The sequence below is a fragment of the Electrona antarctica genome, assembly GCF_951216825.1.
Source record: "Electrona antarctica genome assembly, chromosome: 8".
NCBI classification, from domain to species: domain Eukaryota; kingdom Metazoa; phylum Chordata; class Actinopteri; order Myctophiformes; family Myctophidae; genus Electrona; species Electrona antarctica.
Genome location: NC_136789.1, coordinates 40494045 through 40515653, shown reverse-complemented (window position 1 = coordinate 40515653; position 21609 = coordinate 40494045). Strand labels below are relative to the sequence as shown.

The 21609-nt window shown below is 43.6% G+C and overlaps 2 protein-coding genes across 2 annotated transcripts in view; both read right to left on the bottom strand.

Annotated features, from left to right (window-relative positions):
* fstl4 (follistatin-like 4) overlaps positions 1-21609 on the bottom strand; it is a gene marked incomplete at its 3' end in the record, with an annotated part of 332063 nt that overhangs the window by 255705 nt on the left and 54749 nt on the right. The window lies entirely within an intron of this gene.
* LOC306928040 (large ribosomal subunit protein eL22-like) lies at positions 19865-20239 on the bottom strand (the record flags this gene model as incomplete). The annotated part of the gene is made up of 1 exon (XM_079507960.1): positions 19865-20239. One exon carries the CDS (start codon positions 20237-20239, stop codon positions 19865-19867), a length of 375 nt encoding a protein of 124 aa, XP_079364086.1.

Sequence of the window (21609 nt, the reverse complement as noted above, 5' to 3'; positions counted from 1 at the left end):
AAGGACAGTTAACCCCTTTTGGTGTTTTAAACATTATGTTATAATTTAGCTATTGAAAAATAGCAGATCTACAAGCTCATATCGCGCCACTGAGTGGCGCGCTACGAGCTTGTAGGCCTGCTATTTTTCAAAAAATCGTGAAAATATTTATTTCAGAAAACTGGAGGATTTAGAAGGATTTTTTAAAATTTTGAGGTCAGGCCTAAATGGGTCAAATGATAAGGGACAATATTGGTGGCACCCAACTGTATCTATGGCTTGTACTGTAGGTGCAGAAAGGTTGCAGTTTTGTCTATTGCCTGACAAAACACCCAGTCATAAAATAAGATCAGCAGAGGAACAAGCAATGTTCTTCTGGTGAAGACATGTCCAGCACCTATTTCAGCATCTATTTGAAAACTGATGTTGTTGACTAAAAGTGTCTATGACGATAACTCTGCAGCAGCTCGAGGGTATAAGGATTAAAGACACGGCACAGGTTTGACTCGTACACTTGTATTGTTCTTAACTCCTTCGTAGCTAAGGGCGATAGGGGGCGGTAGGTGGAGAAATGCAAGATTTAGGCTTGAAATGAAAAAACTGTTATCCAGCGGTGGAATAATTACTCCGAAAATTTGCAAAAAGCAAAGCAAAAATTAGCCAGCGACATCACAATGTAGAAACACTCACGGAAAACTCCTGCATTAAAACATTTTACTTGACTAAAGTCCTGCATTAAAAATGTTACTTGTGTAAAAGTGCAAAAGTATTGGCATCATAATGTACAAAACGTAAAATATACTCATAAACCATTGTTTCTTTAAGATATTTAACATTTTGTTGATTTCCGAAAATAGCAGATCTACAAGCTCACAACGACGTGAGCTGATTGTGAGCTTCATGTAGATTTGCTTTTTTTCCTTGGGGGGGGGAATGTCAAAAGGTTTGAATAGTTGAGGGTTCTCTGGGATCTTGGGCACAAAATATAAGTTATAGATTATAAATTATAGATTACACATGTAACATCTGTGATTGTACAGGTAGTGTACTGTATCAGTGGTTCTCAAATGTTTTCATGTCAAGGACCTGTCAATCGACATGTATTAGCCTGTGGACCCCAATTAGACATTATATGCCAGGGACTAAATAGCCTAAATTTGGACTAAATGAAAATGGACTAATGGACAAAATTTGGCCTAAATTCGGCCATATCCACTTTTAGGCCAAGGAGTGTTTTTCGTGCTAACTAATGCTTGGAATGAATTCAGAATCCTGAAAACCCCTTAGTTTGACATGTCACATGCTACTTAAAGTATGATTAAAATGGGCCTTATATTGGTTGTCTATGGTGTGGTATACAAAAATGGCCATAACTTTTTTTTCACGATGTTTCCAGCAGAGCAGACCTCTCATTGTGGACCTTAATGACCAAGTGAATTAAAAAAAAAAAAAGTATGTCATGACATCACAGGTTAATCCTTAACCGTTGAGCTTTTGGGCCTGTGGCTCCCCGGCTAAAGAGAATATTTTTGAGTGGTGTAAACCACTCCTACAACTGGCTTTGTTAGTTTACGTGTCTGTCTGTTCGTACCAAAAAATGAGCATGGTTGCTATGGTCACCCAGTTCACACGGGTGTGATTTCATTACGTCAGACCACAGTTGATCAGTCTATATAAGACCTTACACCACTCAGTTCACACGGGTGTGATTTTTTTATTACGGTTCTATCACAATTATCAACCATTTTAATTTCAAGGACCCCCAGTTTGAATTAGGCTACGGACGTCCATTTAATGGCATTTCTATATCTGTAAAAACAATTTATATTGTAAAATCAATGTTAATTTAACTCAATGTTAATTTAACCGTTTGGTTCCATTTGTACACTAACTATTTATCATTTAAATGGGGATCCCCTGGAACTCCCTCAAGGACCCCTAGGGGTCCCCGGACCCCACTTTGGGAAGGGCCATACTATATAATCCAGAGATGGATCTAAGACGTAGTGAGAGTATAGCACATAGCTGTAGGAATAACCTTGAGTCATTTCCATCTCTTCTCCCAGGTGGGCTGTTGTTTAAGCATTCATCAATACTATAGGGGGCACTCAGCGAGACAGCCATGAAACTTAAGCTACACCGTTTACAATTTACAGGACAGCCATTTATTTACCCCCCCATGCTCTTTATCTAGAGCAGCCCATAATGTGAGAGCAGATGGGGCTTCAGTGTCATTGCTCAAAGACGCCATAACGAGATGGTTAACGATCAGCGCCATTTTTGTTGTCGTGACCATCAAACCTCCGAAGTAGTGGTGGGAGGGGTTGCCTTGGTTACTAATCCATATATGAAAGCGGCGACTGTCAATTTACCTTTCAGCATTGCTCCGGTTACTATGGCGAGCCTCCGTCCCCACCAGCTATGGGATTTTTAAATACAGCTCATGAGCGCATCCCGCGATCATAAATAATTTGTGAGTTTGTACCGCATCGCTGAGAACATGTAACTGATTGTAATGATAGCTAAGGGGTCTGAGCTACTGCTAACGATGACTGTGCTCACAACAGCCCCCACCTCTCTGAATAACCCGGAAATGAAACAAGGAGCGTAGAGTGAGTGCAGACACATGGCATACGTTACGTGTGCTTATGCTGCCACCTAGCGGCAGTAATACAGTTAAAGTGTGCTTATGCTGCCACCTAGCGGCAGTAATACAGTTAAAGTGTGCTTATGCTGCCACCTAGCGGCAGTAATACAGTTAAAGTGTGCTTATGCTGCCACCTAGCGGCAGTAATACAGTTAAAGTGTGCTTATGCTACAGTTAAAGTGTGCTTATGCTGCCACCTAGTGGCAGTAACAGTTAAAGTGTGCTTATGCTGCCACCTAGCGGCAGTAATACAGTTAAAGTGTGCTTATGCTGCCACCTAGCGGCAGTAATACAGTTAAAGTGTGCTTATGCTGCCACCTAGCGGCAGTAATACAGTTAAAGTGTGCTTATGCTGCCACCTAGCGGCAGTAACAGTTAAAGTGTGCTTATGCTGCCACCTAGCGGCAGTAATACAGTTAAAGTGCGCTTATGCTGCCACCTAGTGGCAGTAATACAGTTAAAGTGTGCTTATGCTGCCACCTAGCGGCAGTAATACAGTTAAAGTGTGCTTATGCTGCCACCTAGCGGCAGTAACAGTTAAAGTGTGCTTATGCTGCCACCTAGTGGCAGTAATACAGTTAAAGTGTGCTTATGCTGCCACCTAGTGGCAGTAATACAGTTAAAGTGTGCTTATGCTGCCACCTAGCGGCAGTAACAGTTAAAGTGTGCTTATGCTGCCACCTAGTGGCAGTAATACAGTTAAAGTGTGCTTATGCTGCCACCTAGTGGCAGTAATACAGTTAAAGTGTGCTTATGCTGCCACCTAGTGGCAGTAATACAGTTAAAGTGTGCTTATGCTGCCACCTAGCGGCAGTAATACAGTTAAAGTGTGCTTATGCTGCCACCTAGCGGCAGTAATACAGTTAAAGTGTGCTTATGCTGCCACCTAGTGGCAGTAATACAGTTAAAGTGTGCTTATGCTGCCACCTAGTGGCAGTAATACAGTTAAAGGGAATGGAAGCCCATAATCTGATTGGTTTGATTAATGCATTAAACAACGTCCCTCAAATTATGAACGCAGCGTCCGATTACTGTGAAACATTTCTGGCCCACAATAACCTACCCGCCCTGGTGGAGACCTGTGCTGCAAGGAGCACATGTTTCTAGCTCGATGTGATTTGGTCTGGTATGGTCTTTAACTGCTGTCAAACATGTACTACAGTATGAAAACAAGTTTAATCTTCAACACAATTTTACAGATACAGATAAGATACAGAGAGAGCAGTGACACATGTACAGTAACTAGAAGAACAAGTAGAGTTCAATAATGATAATGCAAAGGATGCAAGTGTGGTTGCTATGTACGGTATGATAATGATGTCTGATGACGTTACAGGGGTCAGAATAATAAATATAATCTGGCTGTCCAAAGGAAACCACACTAATTTCACCCAAGTACTCCCAAGGTCTCGCCTTTCTCGCTGGTATACGGCCAACAGTGCTGATTCTTGCTGACAGTGTCACTGTCACACACACACACACACACACACACACACACACACACACACACACACACACACACACACACACACACACACACACACACACACACACACACACACACACACACACACACACACACACACACACACACACACACACACACACACACACACACACACACAGCCCCCCCCCCCCCCCCCCCCCCTCCGTGATGTAATGTCCCCTCGCAGGGTTGAAGTTGCAGGGTGTTCTGTACTACAATGGACGCAGTCGCCTCCAACGAGTATAATTGACTCCCGGCACTTTTTGCTCCTCATAATGGCTAATCTAAAGATCATTAGTAACAGTATGCGCATGACTTGTGTTATTTATTACGCGGTTCTGTTTCCTATTAAAAAGCGCGCTGCATCGTGATTGATGCCGAGGCACCTCCATGCATGCGTCTGTCCGCGCAGCAGGCTGCACGTTATCAAACGGTGCGTGTGTGTGTGCATGCGCGCATGCGTGTGTGTGTGTGTGTACTTGTATCGCTATACTTGTGAGGGCAAAATGTCTCCACATGTACAGTAGAATGTCAGAAAGAGACATTGCAGTTAGTTTTGTCATTTTTAAAGGGGGAGTATGGTTGAGATTAGGCATTCAGAGGTTAGGTTATATGCCTGAATCAGCCTGATGCGTGCCGCAACTAACAGAACATCTATAATATATAGGACGACCTAGAGAGATAAGGTCACAACCCGCCATTTTCAGCTTTAGGTTCAGGGTTAATCGCCGTCCACAAATGTTTGTCCTCACAAGTATATAGTACAAACGTGTGTGTGCGTGTGTGTGTGTGTGCGCGCTTGCGTGCGATTTCCGCCAGTCAAGGATCTCACTGGCGGATGAAATTGCTTTCATGTAGCGGCGAGACATCATCATCGGCAAGTTATAAAACCTCAAGGTTGATTTTCGGGCGAGGGGGGGATGAATAACTCCCCCCTTTCCTCCACAGGGACATTTATGTGGAGTGCTGCGTTCAACATGCCTTGTTTTGGTTGCTACTAACAGTACATCTCAATAATTGTCAGATTTATGGACCCCCACACTCCCTCCGCCACTCAAATATAAATGGTAAATGGACTGTGTTTAGACGGCGGCTTTTTGTAGTCTTTCTGAGCACAGAGCACTCCAAGGTGCTTTACAACATACTTCATATTCACCCACTCAAATCCATGCCTTTGCCTGTTTGGTCTCACCCGCTCATTCATTTTGATCACTGTCGGGGAAATATTTTTTTAAATTTTGTATCCCCGCTCCTGCTCAGACTGAACACGCAGTTTGGTATCTAGATTGTGGAACAATTGGCGCACATGTCAGAAACTGAACAGTTTGGGATATGTGCATTATATTTATTTATTTTCTATCTTATATTGTATTGTTCGTGATATGGATCTCCCTGGGTCTGAAATAAAGATTGATTGATTGATTGATTGATTGATTGATTTGATTGAATAACATGCGTACATTCATTGGTAGAACACCCTGATGGCGATGGCAACCATGCAAGTCTTTCTCAACTTTAGCACGCAGCCAGGCTGGGAACAAACCCTGATGAAAAATCTGGTGGGGCTTTTTTTCATGAAAATAAAATAAGTAATTCAATAAAGTGATAAAAAAAAAGAAAATCTAAAAACGAAACTCAACAAGAGAAGCACTTATTATCTTCATATTCTAAATGTGTCCTTGCTTTGTTGCAATTTTCTTTCACCACTATGTTTATGAAGGGGAAAAACATCTGTGGATGGTGTACTGTATCAATTCAGCAGGAATGGAACAAACAATAATAATAATAATTGCCATCCTGCGCTCTACAGCCCATCCTAAAAAGACAAACAAATAGAGATGAATGCGTTTTACCTTCAAACAATAGACTGCACTCAGCCAAAACACCGCTAATGAAATCTGATAAAAGTCTTCATGGGGCTGACATGTAGTTTTCTTTCCCAATGGTTCTCAAAGTGGAGTCCAGGGAACCTGCAGGGTTCCTTGAGGGGGATTCAAATTGTCCGTATACAGGTCTGTAACTCTGAGAGACTGGAACCAAATCATTACAATTTGGTTCCGCTTGTAATTCTCAGAGTTATGGGGGGTAAAAACAAGTTTGAGACCACTGTACTCCTCCATCCTTCAACCCTGTTATAAAAATACTCAAATATCAAAGCAGCTTTAAAGGTCATGTGATTATGGTGATGATGCGGACTTCTGACATTCATACATAGGGACATACATACTGTAGACATAGAGACACACACGGCCACACAGCTCAACAGTGCCACTTTAGGTCACCCAGCAGTATTGCAGCTGTCTGTAGCCTACTCAAACAGACATCCATGGAGACATACATACATAGGGAATAAGGCTGCACAATATATATCGTTTTCGAGGTATGAACATGCGCAATATCAGTAACGCAAAAAGGCAGCGTTATCTTAATATAAATCCCCCCTCATCCACTTCTAAAGCCAACAACATCCCTCTGTTTTAGCCTGTGCCCCTCTGTGCTTCTGAAAAATAGAACTAAAAAACGTGTGTTGGAGATTAAACAACAGATAACAGCCAGCACCAGCAACTGTATTTATTTAATCACATGTGAAAAATGTGGCTTACAATATGTCGGAGAAACGAGTAAAACAATAGCTGCAAGGCTGAGACAACACAGGTACAATATTAACAATGCAAAAAAGACAACTACAAGGATTGTCCAACATTTCATGGCACATGGCATTGCAGATCTAAAAGTGTCTGGACTCCAACACAATCCGAACTGGACAGTAGGACAAAGACGTTTTAATGAAAGACAGTGGATCAAGAACCTCAACACGGATTTTCCTGGAGGTTTAAACATGCCAAAAAATTAGACAAGTTGTTTTGATTTTGTACCAAAACTCCACAGACACATAGACAAAGCCAACACTCAATGGAAATCAGACTTTGAATAGGGGACACATTAGCACATTCCAAATCAACCTGGGACAAGAAACAAAGAGGTGTCACTGACACCAAATGGGCCATTAGACACCGGACCCAGGGAACAAAGGAGAAACACATGTAAATGTTTCTTTTTTGAAATGGAGCCATGGGGTGAATTAACCCCAATAAGGCTAAATAAACCAAAAATCCTACAACAATAGGGTAAACTTAAACTCAGGGATAAACTGGATAAAATCTAAGAGTGATTGGATTAGGCTTCCTTCAAGTACATGGCGAATGCACTCATTCCTTGCAATGTACTTACATACACTTACATATGTTGCGACCTTCGGTCGCAACATATGTAAGTACATTGCACTGAAGTCCCCAGGTCCCCCCAGTGCCTCCACAGTGTCCCCCCAGTGCCTGCAGTGTCTCCCCAGTGCCTCCCCAGTGGCTGCAGTTTCTCCCCAGTGCCTCCCCAGTGCCTCCCCAGTGTCTCCTCAGTGCCTCCCCAGGATAGGCCAATTTACTACCACTGTTTGCGAACCTTTGCTCTAACTATACCAATGAACTAGTTTCCTTCTATTAATGATACAATTTGGGAGCAATGGTACAAGTTTGCCTCTTTGGCACCAACATTTTTCTTTGAGGGTATAGCGTGCGAGAACTATCCATTTGTTTTCCCCCAACTAAGCTCAAAGTAATCACGGAATGAGCAAAGTTGTAATGATCCCAAAGCCTCTCCATCTGCTTTAGTGGATTGCTGTTGATTTATCTAGCCATTAGCATCAAGGGCTAATTTGAAGGGGTTCTGCAGTTTAGCATACAGCATGGGGAATATCTGTAGTCTATTGTTTTTAAATACTAACTTGCACCTTTGACTTTTTCAGCATTTAACGGAATCACTTTTTATTTTGTAATGTTCTTTTTAAAGTAATGTGGCCCTTGTGTAATGTGGAATCCTGATGGATTCCAGGACTAATGTTGTTATACAGAGAAACTAATGTAGATCACTCACTGTGGAAACACTATAGTTTCAGTGAATATGAAGAGAAAATATTGGACTTCCTATTAAATGAACAAAACTCTGTCAGTCCAGCCGTGCTCTTTCATTTCTTTCCTCAGTGGCTTGAAAAGTAAATCAATATACATTTTCCAGTGGTTGAAGAAGTGCTCAGATTTTGGACGTAAATACCACAGTGTAAAAAAATACTTTGTTACAAATAACTACACTTATACTGTAGGTCCGTTATCGGGGACTAGTAACAGTTTTAATTAACCCAAAGTCCGCCATTGGCGTTGAACTACGGCAATTAAAGGCAATTAATAAATGCTACGCTTAGCGCCAATGCCGTAGCTCTATGGCAATAGAGCGCCGCAGTCCCGCCCCCTACCATGGCCCAGGAAATGATTCTCCGTTCATTTTCCTCATAGACATTTCAGAAAGTATTTATTTAAAGACGTTTACGCCGCAGACAAAGCCAACTCGAGTCGTGACAAATCATGACAACAAACACAATTTTTTGGGCCGAACAAATAATTAGAAAGAAGAAAAAAAACCACTTTTTTTTGTTGTTTTTCTTCTTTGTAATTATTTGTTTGGTCCAAAATATTGTTTGTGTTGTCATGAGTTGTCACGACTCGAGTTGGCTTTGTCCGCGGCGTAACAGTCTTTAAATAAATACTTTTTGAAATGTCTATGGGAAAAATGCATTGGGATTCATTTCCTGGTCCATGGTAGGGGGCGGGACTGCGACGCTCTATTGGGCTTTGAAAGTGCTTTTGATTGATCAAGTCATAATGCTACTCACGTTAGCGTCGGGTTGCTAGCTGGTGTATCTCCTATTCCTTGTCCCAGATGGCTATCACAATTTATCAATAAATGCTGGCGGACTGACTGTTAAGTGTTGTATAATTACACAAAATCTAATGCAAATATTTCTCCAGGTATTTAACATAGTACATTACAGTACATTAAGTCCCCTCCTCCTGCCCCCCTTATAAATGTCCTGCCACACCTCCACCTCTTCCTTGACTTTTTCCATTTCCGTATTGGAATGAGGCGAGTGTCTTTTGTTACTTTCCCTGTATAACAAAATAAGAATTTGAGTTGCAAATTACTTATACAGTGTTTGTTTCACTTTGTTTATAGAGGAGTCGATGCACACTTACAGTAATACACAGAGGTTGTCTCCAAAGAGAGTTCTGGGTCCGTCTAACCCCTTCAACACAACGCAGAGATACTGGCTTAGCGGCACAAACGACAGATTGAGTGAATTATAGTAGGCTATAGGCAGCCTACATCTACAGTATAGACTGCATTTTTATTCAACACAAAGAGTTTGCAAAATGTATACAAATGTAACCAAATGGACCTGACAGGGTCCATTTGGTTACATAGTTCACCACTGTCTTTGTTATACTTGTGGCGTGGACTATGCCACCCACTTGACTTAGAACGATCTTTAAAACGTTATCTTTATAGTTATAGTCGTTATAGTGCTTGGTGTGACCAGCCATTACCTCCGAGTTATGCGGTCCTTGAACTGTAAATGTTTGTGTTCTAGTAAGCACAAGCTCCCTAAAACATTGTCGTAGATTAAAATCCATCGTCACAGTAAGCAAGATTATTTCACAGTGCATGTATTGGATGCACGTCACACTCTGCATCGCTGCATCTCCTGCTAAACCGTCACAACTATATGTTGCTATGCTGAATTTTGTACCGCTGAGCTGACGTATGTATAGCAGACCTGAAAGATAGTGAAAGGCCACCATATTTCAGGGATGAATCAACATGTTGACGTGTCTGAGCTGGCTAGTGGGTCACAACTCCATGCATATGCAATGCAACGCATTTCAACGGATGCCGTGTAAAACACCTGCTATCATTTTAACCCTGGCTGGCAACTGTATCTATAGTCGCAGTGACTAAACAAAACGTGCACTTTACACTTCACCACTCTCTTTATGTCCAGTTAATGTACCGATATGCTTCAATACGCAGTGTGCAACATGAACGCACGTGCGCATGCACACGCACACACACACGCGTGCACACAGTGTTTTGCCTCTTCTTATTCTCCGACACGGTTAGCCGCGCACCTGATAATGAAAGGCAGAAATTGGTAATGCTGCGTAAGCAGATACAGGAGGCTCAGACATACAAATATGATCAGCGCTGAAATTGATTATGGAGGGAAAGCGGAGGCGCTCTCAGGCACCAGTGGAGCTAAACATTGCCAACATTATTGAGCTGAAGTATTGGCGCAGCACAGATTTACGACTGCACAAAGACAGCATCAGAACGAACGACAGCGCACTTACAGTATGCTATGGTGTAGAGGAAACCATAATTGGCTGGAGCCAGTACTCAGATATTTTATTCAAAGTAACTACACCATGCATTTTAAAACTGTATTTAATATCTGCCTTGGCGCAAGTCCAGACGTGCCTTTGCGCAACTCCAGGGGTACCTTCGCGCAAGTCCAGATGTACCTTTGCGCAAGTCCAGGGGTGCCTCAGAATTCTTGTACACTTTACTTGGTGCAATCCTTTTAAGTGGTGCAACCACTTCCTTAAAGGGGCATTCCACTCATTTTCAACATTTTACTATGTCATTAATATACCTTAGAGCTGTTGTGTGGAAATAATAAAAAAGTTCCCCCGATTTCCTAGAACTAGAGGTCTGAAAAAAATCATTAACATGGTGAAACGCATCTTGATGACATCATCAAGATGTGTTTCACCATGTTAATGATTTTTTTCATACTTACAGTTCTAGGAAACACAGAATGGGGGGACTTTTTTATTATTTCCACACAACAGCTCTAAGGTATATTAATGACATAGTAAAATGTTGAAAATGAGTGGAATGCCCCTTTAAGTGACTATGTGTGTGGGTGGGTGGCTGGGTGCGTCTGAGCACGAAAACAGCATGGTTGTTTTTCACCACCTGTGCGCAACCTAACACACACACAAACACACGCACATATTAACTGTATATATGGTGATTTCGGGTGTGCCAGTACAGTGACAGTACAGTACAGTACAGGGACCCCCACACGTGGGGGTCCCTCTACTACACAAGCGTGAGCGCGGTCCCGTGAATTTGGCTAGTTATGTACCGTTAATGTGCCAAAAGGTGCTACAGTATAAAGCAATTCAGGGGTGTCGTGGTGGATGAAAAAGTTACTTTATACAGGGGTGACCTGAGCGAGTACTGTACAGTTGAGCCAACAACAGAGACCAACCATTATCATTATATTCCATCCAGCCACTGCCATGATGATGAGACCCTCATCACAGCTCAGCTGTCACTTTCAATCAAGGTGCAGTGATTGCTGTTGATTGGGGGGCCAAAGCCAGCCAATCAGCTGCACTCAGAAATCAAGGCCAGGTGACTCTCGCTGTGACCTTTAAAAAGCACACGCTCTATACTTAACTGTAGCTCCCGAATAGATGGCAGATTTCCTGATGTTTCACACGCACGCAATCACAAACGCACGTGTGTGTGCACGAATGCACGTGTGCACACACGAACACACACAGCAATATTCGGATGGGGCATTCAACTCTTGAGTGAAGACGGTCAATGTTGTACACTCTCAGAGTTAAATGAACACTACGGATATTACTTTGCAGAAAGATACAGAGGGAAAGATGCCATCAGCCACAAATGTGCCCTTCAAAGCTATAGGTGTGAGAAAGCATTTTCTGAGAGAGAGAGAGCGAGAGAGAGAGAGAGAGAGAGAGAGAGAGAGAGAAATCGAAGGGGGCAATTAATGAAAACAAAGACCCTTATTCCCTTGTGCCACTGAATGGCCAACTCTCCTGGTGCGCTGTCTTGCTATGCTGTGCACACTCTTTCCCCCAGCTGCTGTCACAGCTATAAATATCACTTATCACACTAACTGACTTCTCTCTAGAGAGAGAGAGAGAGAGAGAGAGGGGGGGGGGGGGGGGGGGGGACAGAGAGAGAGAGAGAGGGGGGACACAGAGAGAGAGAGAGAGAGAGAGAGAGAGAGAGAGAGAGGACACACAGAGAGAGAGAGAGAGAGAGAGAGAGAGAGAGAGAGAGAGGGGGGGGGGGGGCAGAGAGAGAGAGAGAGAGAGAGAGAGAGAGAGAGAGAGAGAGAGAGAGAGAGATTATACATAATAGGAGAGAGTGAAGGAGACCAAAAAATACTGGTGCAGGTATGATTGCTTGCCAAAAGACAAATGGCATCAATCACCTTTAGCTGAGCTCTCTATCCATCGTTGCTGCCTGGGAAGAAAACTTGTATCTCCATGTTTCAACTGTTTTTGTGTTAAACTTCTTCACCAAGCAATGTCATACAATGGTGAAAATAGCAAGCTCACAATGTGTCACATATAGAGGTACGTTGTGAGCTTATAGAACAGCTATTTTTGTTACAGTATTTTAAAACATAAATAATAAAAAAGTAAATATAGGCCTATATATTTTTTGAGGGGCGCTAGCCCCATACAGGTTTGATGTTTGTTTTTCCTTAAACAAACATTAAAAATACCATTGACATGGATAGAGTTTCACGTTTGTTTTGTCTGATAATTACGTCATAAAAGATCTATATAGCGTCCCTCGCTTCACACGGGTGTGATTTTATTTAACATACAAGGTTTCCACCCGACAGCATTGATATTAATCTTCTACAGTATAGGCCTATATGACTGGAATGCAGCCGTGCGTGTGTGCAGAGCAGAGAGGGACACTGAGGCACATATGATATAGCTGCTCTGGCATCGCACATATGTAACCCCCCCCCCCCCCCAATAATTAAATTAAATTCAATTGAAAGGGCTTTATTGGCAACATACGTTTACATTGCCAAAGCAAAAAGTGGAACAATACAATCAAAACAAAATGTATGTGCAATTGAAAGTCAGAATCTCCAATAGCTCAAAATCTATGTACCGATAATATCGGTACATAGATTTTGAGCTATTGGAGATTCTGATTCTGATTCACATCATTGTGTGTGTTCCTGCACTAGCTGCATCGAGTGATATTATCACTCGATGCAGCTAGTGCAGGAACACACACAATGATTAGACTTTAGAGTGGTTGTGTTCCATTTGATATATTTCTCCTATCACAGCACCTTTTTTAAAGATTAGTTTTTTGGCTTTTCTGCCATTATTGATAGTATCAAGTGAAGACAGACAGGAATGAGGGAGAGAGACAGAAGGGGAAGACATGCAGCAAAGATCATCACAAACGGGACTCGAACACACGACGCGCTGTCAGGCCAGAGCCTACATGTGGCATGCACCTGGACCACTGGGCCAGCGGACGCCCCCAGCTCACGAATCTTGCTGCTGTGTTTGCACATTGTTGTACTTCGCCCAGCAGATATGGGAGTTGTATGTCAGTACTTGCGCGAGCAGAGCGCAAGCACTGTTTTCGGTTGCTTATGTCGGTGGTCCCCTTGGCCAATCAGGGATTGTGTATTATTTATTTTTGGTGCCGTCCCTCGGCCAATCCAATCAGGGATTGTGTATTTTTGGTGGCGTCGCACGGCATATGTCGGTGGCCCAATCGGCCAATTGGATTGGCTCCGTATGTTGCGTGCTCTGCTTGCGCACAAGTAGGCCATTCATGGCCTACTTGTGTGCAAAGCGCAAGTTGGCAGCTCGACAGAGTGCATTTCTAGTTAGTCATGTTTTCAAAATCTCCGTATCTCTCCGATTGTACAGCAGAACCCCCCTCCCCTCCCCCCCCCGTGCTGATCAATGGGAGTGGTGTTGATGCTATGGGAAGATGTGATGTTTGATGTGTCTGTGGGTGTGTTACTTAAAATAAAAGGCCTGTTTCAATTAGGCTCTGCGGCAGCAGCATGCGTCTCGCAGTAGGAGGGGTGTGTGTGTGTGTGTGTGTGTGTGTGTGTGTGTGTGTGTGTGTGTGTGTGTTGTGTGGGCGCGTGCGCGCGTGTGCGTGCGTGTCTTTGCTAGTTAAATAAGACATCATAATTGCTGTAGTATTGTTATGTACGCATTTTGGTGTTCCTACGCTGCAAACAAACCCACATTATTTTGCTTAATATGAGTGGGAGGAATGTATGTGTCGAAGACAGAGTTCCTTTTATTATACAGAAAACACCCGCTGAGAGACAATTATGTTGGATATCTGTCTATTCTTATCAGATTTAAGAAGTTATGTGTCATCTGTGCGTGATTTGAAGTAAGTAATAGAAAACTACCGTATGTATGGTATCTACGGCACACCGTATATCAATGGCATTTATATATATATATATATATATATATATATATATATATATATATATATATATATATATATATATATATAATAGAGTAGGCCTACCTTACATTCATGCCTGCATGCAAAAAGCGCCTGCACATGTACTTGCCCAAGGCTGTGCATATGTCAGCACACATCCTTTTGTGTGTGTGTGTGTGTGCGTGCGTGCGTGCGCGTGCGTGCGTGCATGCGTGCGTCTACAGAGCCGTTTCCAGCCCAGTGTGAACAGAAGCTGACTGCATGATTCCAACCCCCCACCCTACAGCGATCAAACCCTGGTACACATCGTGGCACAGTGGTTCCCAGCTCTACCCAGCTTGGTACAGTGTGGCCCAGTGGTTAAATATGTCTCTGACTAGAAGCCCCCAACTGTAAACCGCATGTTTGGCCCAGCCCTGCACTACCGGGGTGCGCAGGATGATAAGTCCATGTACAAAGGGAAATGATCAGTGTTAATTGAACCATTTGTAACTCTGAGACTGTACAAAAGGCCATTTGGTTACATTCTGAACACTATATCCAAGGCTAGTGCGGAATCTCCTTCGGGTTGGAGTAAATGGTCACGCCCGCCTCCTACTATAAACGCTACGATAATGCACAGTTTCAGACCACGACGGAGGGGCGCCATCTCAATCACACTTGAGCCACGAGACAGTGACACCACCGAGCGCACTAAACCAAGCAAGGTGCCGTGTCGAACGTGCCGAAGTTCGTTTAGCCGACTCAGCCCCGTTCGAGTTGCAACCCGATATGGACAGAATAGTAAATCCTCATCCCCCAGAGTCCCAAGTAGGGAAAGTAGGGAAGGTCACGAGGGGGGCGTGACCATCTTTACTCAAACCCGAAGGAGATTCTGCACTGGCCTCACCGAGTCACATTCACACACAGGACTTTACAGTCTACAGTACATCCACCCTCTGCCTCAGTGGTGCCTGAGGATTCACTCATCTGTGACCAAGGGGGGGGGGGGGGGGGGGTCTGTTATGGTCATTATGGATTATACTCTTGGTGACACAGCATTTCGTGTGCAGATAAAGAGACGTACAACATAAAATAAGACAGGGTCAGGCTGTGATGCTTCCAAACGCACAAGTTGAAACGCAGTCAGCGCCTCATCACGCTACTGGGTTTCCAAAAAATCTCACCCGCGGGAAGTGACGGGCGCTCTTATCATCATACATCATCGCCATGAGATGCTCAGCCAATCATATCATCGCTATGATTCACACAAACACACAAAGCTGGGCATAGGAGGGAAGAGCACTCCTCAAAGAACATGGCGCTCCAATTGTAAACTATATTAAAATGGGGAGCACACTGTATTAATATTGGCCACATGACGTCTTACGTCGTCATTTAGTGACAACCATTAAAGTCCAAAGACTTGGCTGGCAAACAATTTACATCCTAACACCTCCAACATCTGGCTTTCAGAAATGACCTCATGTGGCAGCCACAGTGGGCTCCCCTCACTTCACACAAGTGTGATTTTTGAGGGGGGGGGCATCTGGTTAGGATGCCTCTCGGGCGCCTCCCTAGGGAGGTCCTCGACACACGTCCCACTGGGAGGAGACCCCGGGGAAGACCAAGGCGCAGTTGGAGGAAACACATCGACTCACTGGCCTTGGAACGTCTCGGAATCCCCCAGGAGGAAGTCACTAATGTTGCTCTGGAGAGGGAAGTCTGGAGCACTCTGGTGGAGCTGTTGCCCCCGCGACCCGACTACGGATAAGCGGTTGAAGATGGATGGATAGCTATAGCGGTGCTCCAAAAAACTACAAATTGATGCAGTATATGCACAAAAAACAAAATATTTTCCCCCACTAACTCTTCACACCTGTAAAACTGTGAAGTGACAATAAAGACGGCATAAAGCCGACATACAGTATAGAAACAAACTCCATATTTGGCCAAAATGTAGGTGGAAGTACTGTACATAAATACATACAGGAGATGTAGAGACATGAAACACTGTTCTACACGGCAGACCGCATCAGTGTCATGCCGTTTAAAAAATAACCTTCTGGGATCGTCTTTCACTTTCCTGTCAGCATCAACCGCTTGTTCTCATCAAAACCTTGAGGGGGAAACCGAGAAAGGATTGGCTGTGTTTAGCCCTCTCAGCGGCGGCCCTCCCATATCTGTGTGCACCGATGCACCGACCACCGTGCCTCCACCCCGCACTGAACAATAGGGATGGAGACGCTGCAGCTGGAGATAGCGTGGTTGCAAATTTAATATCGAAAAGGTAAGTCCTCAGATGATATGGCGCACGCGGGCGCAATTAGAACGCTTCTATTAGTGTTGGAAGTGAACCGCAATGTCCTCGGAGGCAAAAGATCACACAATGCGGCTCTCACAGACCATTTCTACATGTAGTATTTTCCTATTGTACAAACAGGCATAAAACTTGTGTCTCCATATTTCAACTTTTAATGTTTTGTTATGTCCTACTTCATCGTACAACAGTGCCGTGCACAAAATAGCCGATCTACCCAAGCTTGCAACATTGTGAGCTTGTTGATCAGCTATTTGTTGCTATTTTGGAAATATCTGAATAAATAATAACTACAGTGGATCCATTGGTTATGTTTTCCATTTCCAGAAAGTTTTGGACATACATGTACAAGGTTTCCACCCGACAGTGAGCGATATACAACAGTGAGTGACACAGACACTATATGAATAAAATATCCCTATATCGCCTATGTCGCCTTGAGAGCCCACGCAAAACTGCCCAAAAATCACTTTCACCTTGAAAATCCATTCACATTTTTGAGTGGTGTAAACCACTCCTACAACTGGCTTTGTTAGTCTGTCTGTGCTCAAAAAATGAGTACGGTTGCTATGGTCACCCAGTTCACACGGGTGTGATTTCATTACGTCAGACATTACGTCAGACCACAGCTGATCAGTCTATATAAGACCTTAAACCACTCAGTTCACACGGGTGTGATTTTTTATAATTCAGCTGACTGTGGAGACACATGCTGGAACTTTTTACTTTGAAATGTTTTATAGTTTGAGTTATTTAATTTAAACGCCAAATGCATTCTCAATGGCGAAAACACTAACTTTGGCACCACTTATTAAAAAAAAAAAAAAAATCATTGTTTTGATTTTTTTTAAATAATAATAAAAATGTATATATATATATTATTTTTTTTTCAAAGACGTCCACAGACGTCTTGGGCTCTGCACGTGCGGTAATACCCAAGACGTCCACAGACGTCTTGGGCACAAAATGTGTTAAACAAGCCTATCCTCAGCTACAAGAGACACGCAAAGGCAGTGATGAGAAAACGATACAGTCCATTTGGTTCCTAACTATCAATCGTTCAGCTACGGGGACACACGGGTGTCTTTGAGGTGGTTCCCTGCTAGCGGGATGTGGCCTGCAACTCTGAGAGTGTACGAATGGAACCAATATACCGGGTGCAGACCGTGACTCCGATACCGAACTGGGGGGACGGGGACGGGCGACTTGAACGCTGCCGTATTGCGGACCCGTACAGACCAGGCCAGTGTTAGAGAGCAGTAAAGGGTCCATTTGGTTAATTCAGCTGAGAACCAATTTAGCTTTTGAGAGAACCAATGTACTGTATTAGAAGGCTGACTTGTTGTCTGTCTCTGTACATAATTTCTTCGCTGAAAAGGCGATATAGTCTGCTGCGGTAAACACTGCACATGCACGCCCACATGTGTGTATGGATAGTGTCAATTAGGGGTGGGACGATATGGGTTCCTCACGATACGATATATATCGCGATATTAGGCCCTCGATAACGATATCACGATATTCGATATATTGCGATATTTGCGATATATTGTATGAAATTTCATCAACGATATCTGCAACTACAAAATACATGGAACTGAAAAAATGCAGCATTTTGTATTCCCACAAAGCTGTGACTTTGGACAAATCACCATCCAGTAATTCAGTACTTCTGGTTGCTGTGGAATCTGAGTGGTATTTGCTTTATTTTAGCTGTCATTTCCTCCTTTTCTAAACATGTTGTTCATCACTTCATTATGAACATTTCAAATTTCTAAAAAAAAAAAGAAAAAAATGGGTTTTTTTTCCCCGATAGATATTTTAATAATCAATATCGATTATTTATCGCGGGAGGACGTATCAATATATATCGCCATATCGATATTTCAGCACACCCCTAGTGTCAATGTAGTGTCTCAGCCTATTTCCAGGGTTTTGCTGAACAGATAGATAGCCTACATGATGCATATGATGCTAATGATATGCTAATGTAGGGGTATAACTGGGGAAGGTATACAGGCTGACTTCAAACCCATACGCTAATTGGCACATACATAGCAGTATGTAAGGATGCACCCACGCGCACCCACGCCTGCACACACTGCCATGAAAGAGGCATGATCAAAACTGAGGCCTGCACATGCATAGCACACAGTCCTGGCTTGATTCCCTTCCTTGGGAGATGGGAACGGTGCCTAATCTCCTGTCTATTCCCTGTGTCCTTCACTAAGTAGACAGCCTGCATCAATCTATCATTCAATCACAGCTAGCTATGTGGGGAATACATCTCTCCATTTATAACATCTTTTTTTTCTTTTTAAAGATTACACTCTCTATTGGTTTACAGGCTCCACTATGACAAGCCGCTGTATTTTCGACCTTTGGAAATGTCTTCTCTCCCAAATCTTTCTCTCCCTCCCCTTTATCTTTCATCAACTCTCACTGCTCTTCGCTTCACCCGGTATTGGGATTCTTATGAGGGAGTGAAGGGGGAAAAAAGTGAGCCAGATGATTTGAAAACCCCCTGTGACCTATCCACAACTGAATCTTGCCTACTCTTGTAGCGGTCAATTTGTTTTGGGGGTGGGGAGGGGGGCCAGGCGGGGGACGCGAGACATGGGCAAAGCATTTCCCCAGCCAAAAACATTGAGAACCCCTGCGTTAGGTCATTCGATCTGCTCACCTGACAGAGTCTCTACAACTGCAGGTGCGTTTGGTGGAGGTTAACCTCCAAGTACGGCCGGTGTGTGGTGCGGTCCTGGTCCAATACACATCAAGCAGCAGGCTTGTCCTTCCTTTTTTTTTCTTAATTTTTATCCCACCACCGTATCCCCCCATTGTGTAACCCTTTTTGAGTGGTGTAAACCACTCCAACAACTGGCTTTGTACCCGTGTCTGTTCGTACCAAAAAAAATGTACCCGTGTCTGTTCGTACCAAAAAAAATGAGAATGGTTGCTATGGTCACCCAGTTCACACGGGTGTGATTTCATTACATCAGACATTAATTGTCTAATGGAATCCTGGACGCTACACTCCCTCTGCCAACCTGGGGAGAGCAACGGACTGACCTCATGCTTCCTTCAATGAGGAGTCCAGGCCGCTTCATTTCACCTCACAGGGGGGAGATTCTGTTTATATTAATAAACCTCTAAAGACCCTTAAATAGACGTTGAAATTTGCGTTAGCCAATTTTCGGTTCCTCCTTTTGGGGAGGGGGGGTGCTCTTAGAATGCGACTGAACGCTGGCTGTCGCATAACTATCGCTACGGCCCTGGCGATGAGTTAATCTTCATCCTCCTCTTCCTCATCCTGGTCGATCTGGAAGTAGCGCAGCTCATAGCTGCCCTTAGTGTCGGCGACCACCCGCAGCCAATCCCTCAGGTTATTCTTCTTCAGGTACTTCTTGGTGAGATATTTCAAGTATCTCTTGGAGAAGTGAACCTTTGACTTCACAACAATTTTGCTCTTGATCCTCTGTGTGGACACCACACCACCGCCCAGGTTTCCAGCTTTGCCATTCACCTTGATGTGTTCCTGGAGAAACTTCTCAAAGTTGGCGGCATCCATGATCCCATCCTCAACGGGATGGGTGCAGTCCAGTGTGAACAACTTCCCACCCTGCTTCTTCTTCAGAATTGATTTTTTAGTTGGAGCCATCTTTCCAAATAAAACAAACAATTATAAAAAAAGGCTCCTTTTATTTAACCGGGGGTGCAGACGTCTGACGTCACTCTGACACAGCCATAACCATCGAGTAGTTGGTATCCAGTTGTCCAGAACCACCATCCAACCAATATGCCCATAGTGTATATTGGAATACCCATATATAGGTATTCTACTACTGTATACTGATGACATCATAGTGTATATTGGAATACCCATATATAGGTATTCTACTACTGTATACTGTTGACTCAGGGACAGAGACTGACAGATAAATAAATCTCCAGACAGATGGGTCAAATCTACGATTGATATAGTCTGACAAAGCCGCCAACACATGGCTGAGGGAAGTAGGGGTGCTGGGGGGGCTGTAGCACCCCCTCCCCCCAGGCACAGCCCCCCCTCGAACAGGAGGGGAAGAAGAAAAAAAAAGAATACAATATGCTGTATCACAGTATTGGCACCTTATCCTGGTTAATTGCCGGTGTCAGTTCGTTCATATAACTTGCGTGTGGAGAGGGAAAGTAAAGGCCACGTTTGCGCGTGAAAATGCGCGAAAATGCGCGTGCACGCGCATTTTTGCGGCGCACGCGCGCGCACCCCCTACTAGACGCTCAGCCCCTGCGAGTGTAAAGTACTTCCCGCGGGCCTGCAACACTATGACTAAGACATATTGAAGTGTGAGGTCTGCGTAGCAGCCCGGACCTCTAGTTTTGTGAGGGGCGCTATAGCCCCTATTATAAACATCTATAGTGTTTAATGTTTGCGTTATCTGAACAAACATTAAAAAATCACACCTGTGTGAACTGAGTGGTGCAACTACACATTTATTGTTATAGTTACTGTACATCAGAACCAGGAAAGCATCTGTGTCATAAGTACTCTCCGCATGAATGTCGGTGATGTCAGTGACATCACATACTAACCATAGCAACCATGCTCACCCGTACAGACACAAACACACACGGGTACTAACAAAGCCAGTTGTTGGAGTGGTTTGCACCACTCAAAAAAATGCCATTGACGATGAATGGAGAATTTACGTCATATGTGTCTGAGCAAATCGGATGGGTATGTCGGTGGGAACCCTTGGCCAATAAGGGACCACCATTCTTGATGATGATGTACGATGATTACAGCGCCCCTCACTTCACACCGGTGTGTTTTTTGAGGGCCTCCTATATACAGCTTTTGTCCCCACACGTCTCAATATTTGCCATTGACAATGAAAGGAGAAATTAGGTCAAATTTCCGCCAAATGTGTTGTAAATTTAACCAACCAATCACATAAATTCAGTTGTTCATGAGATTATGTATGATGTATAATGATAAGAGCGCCCCTCACTTCACACGGGTGTGATTTC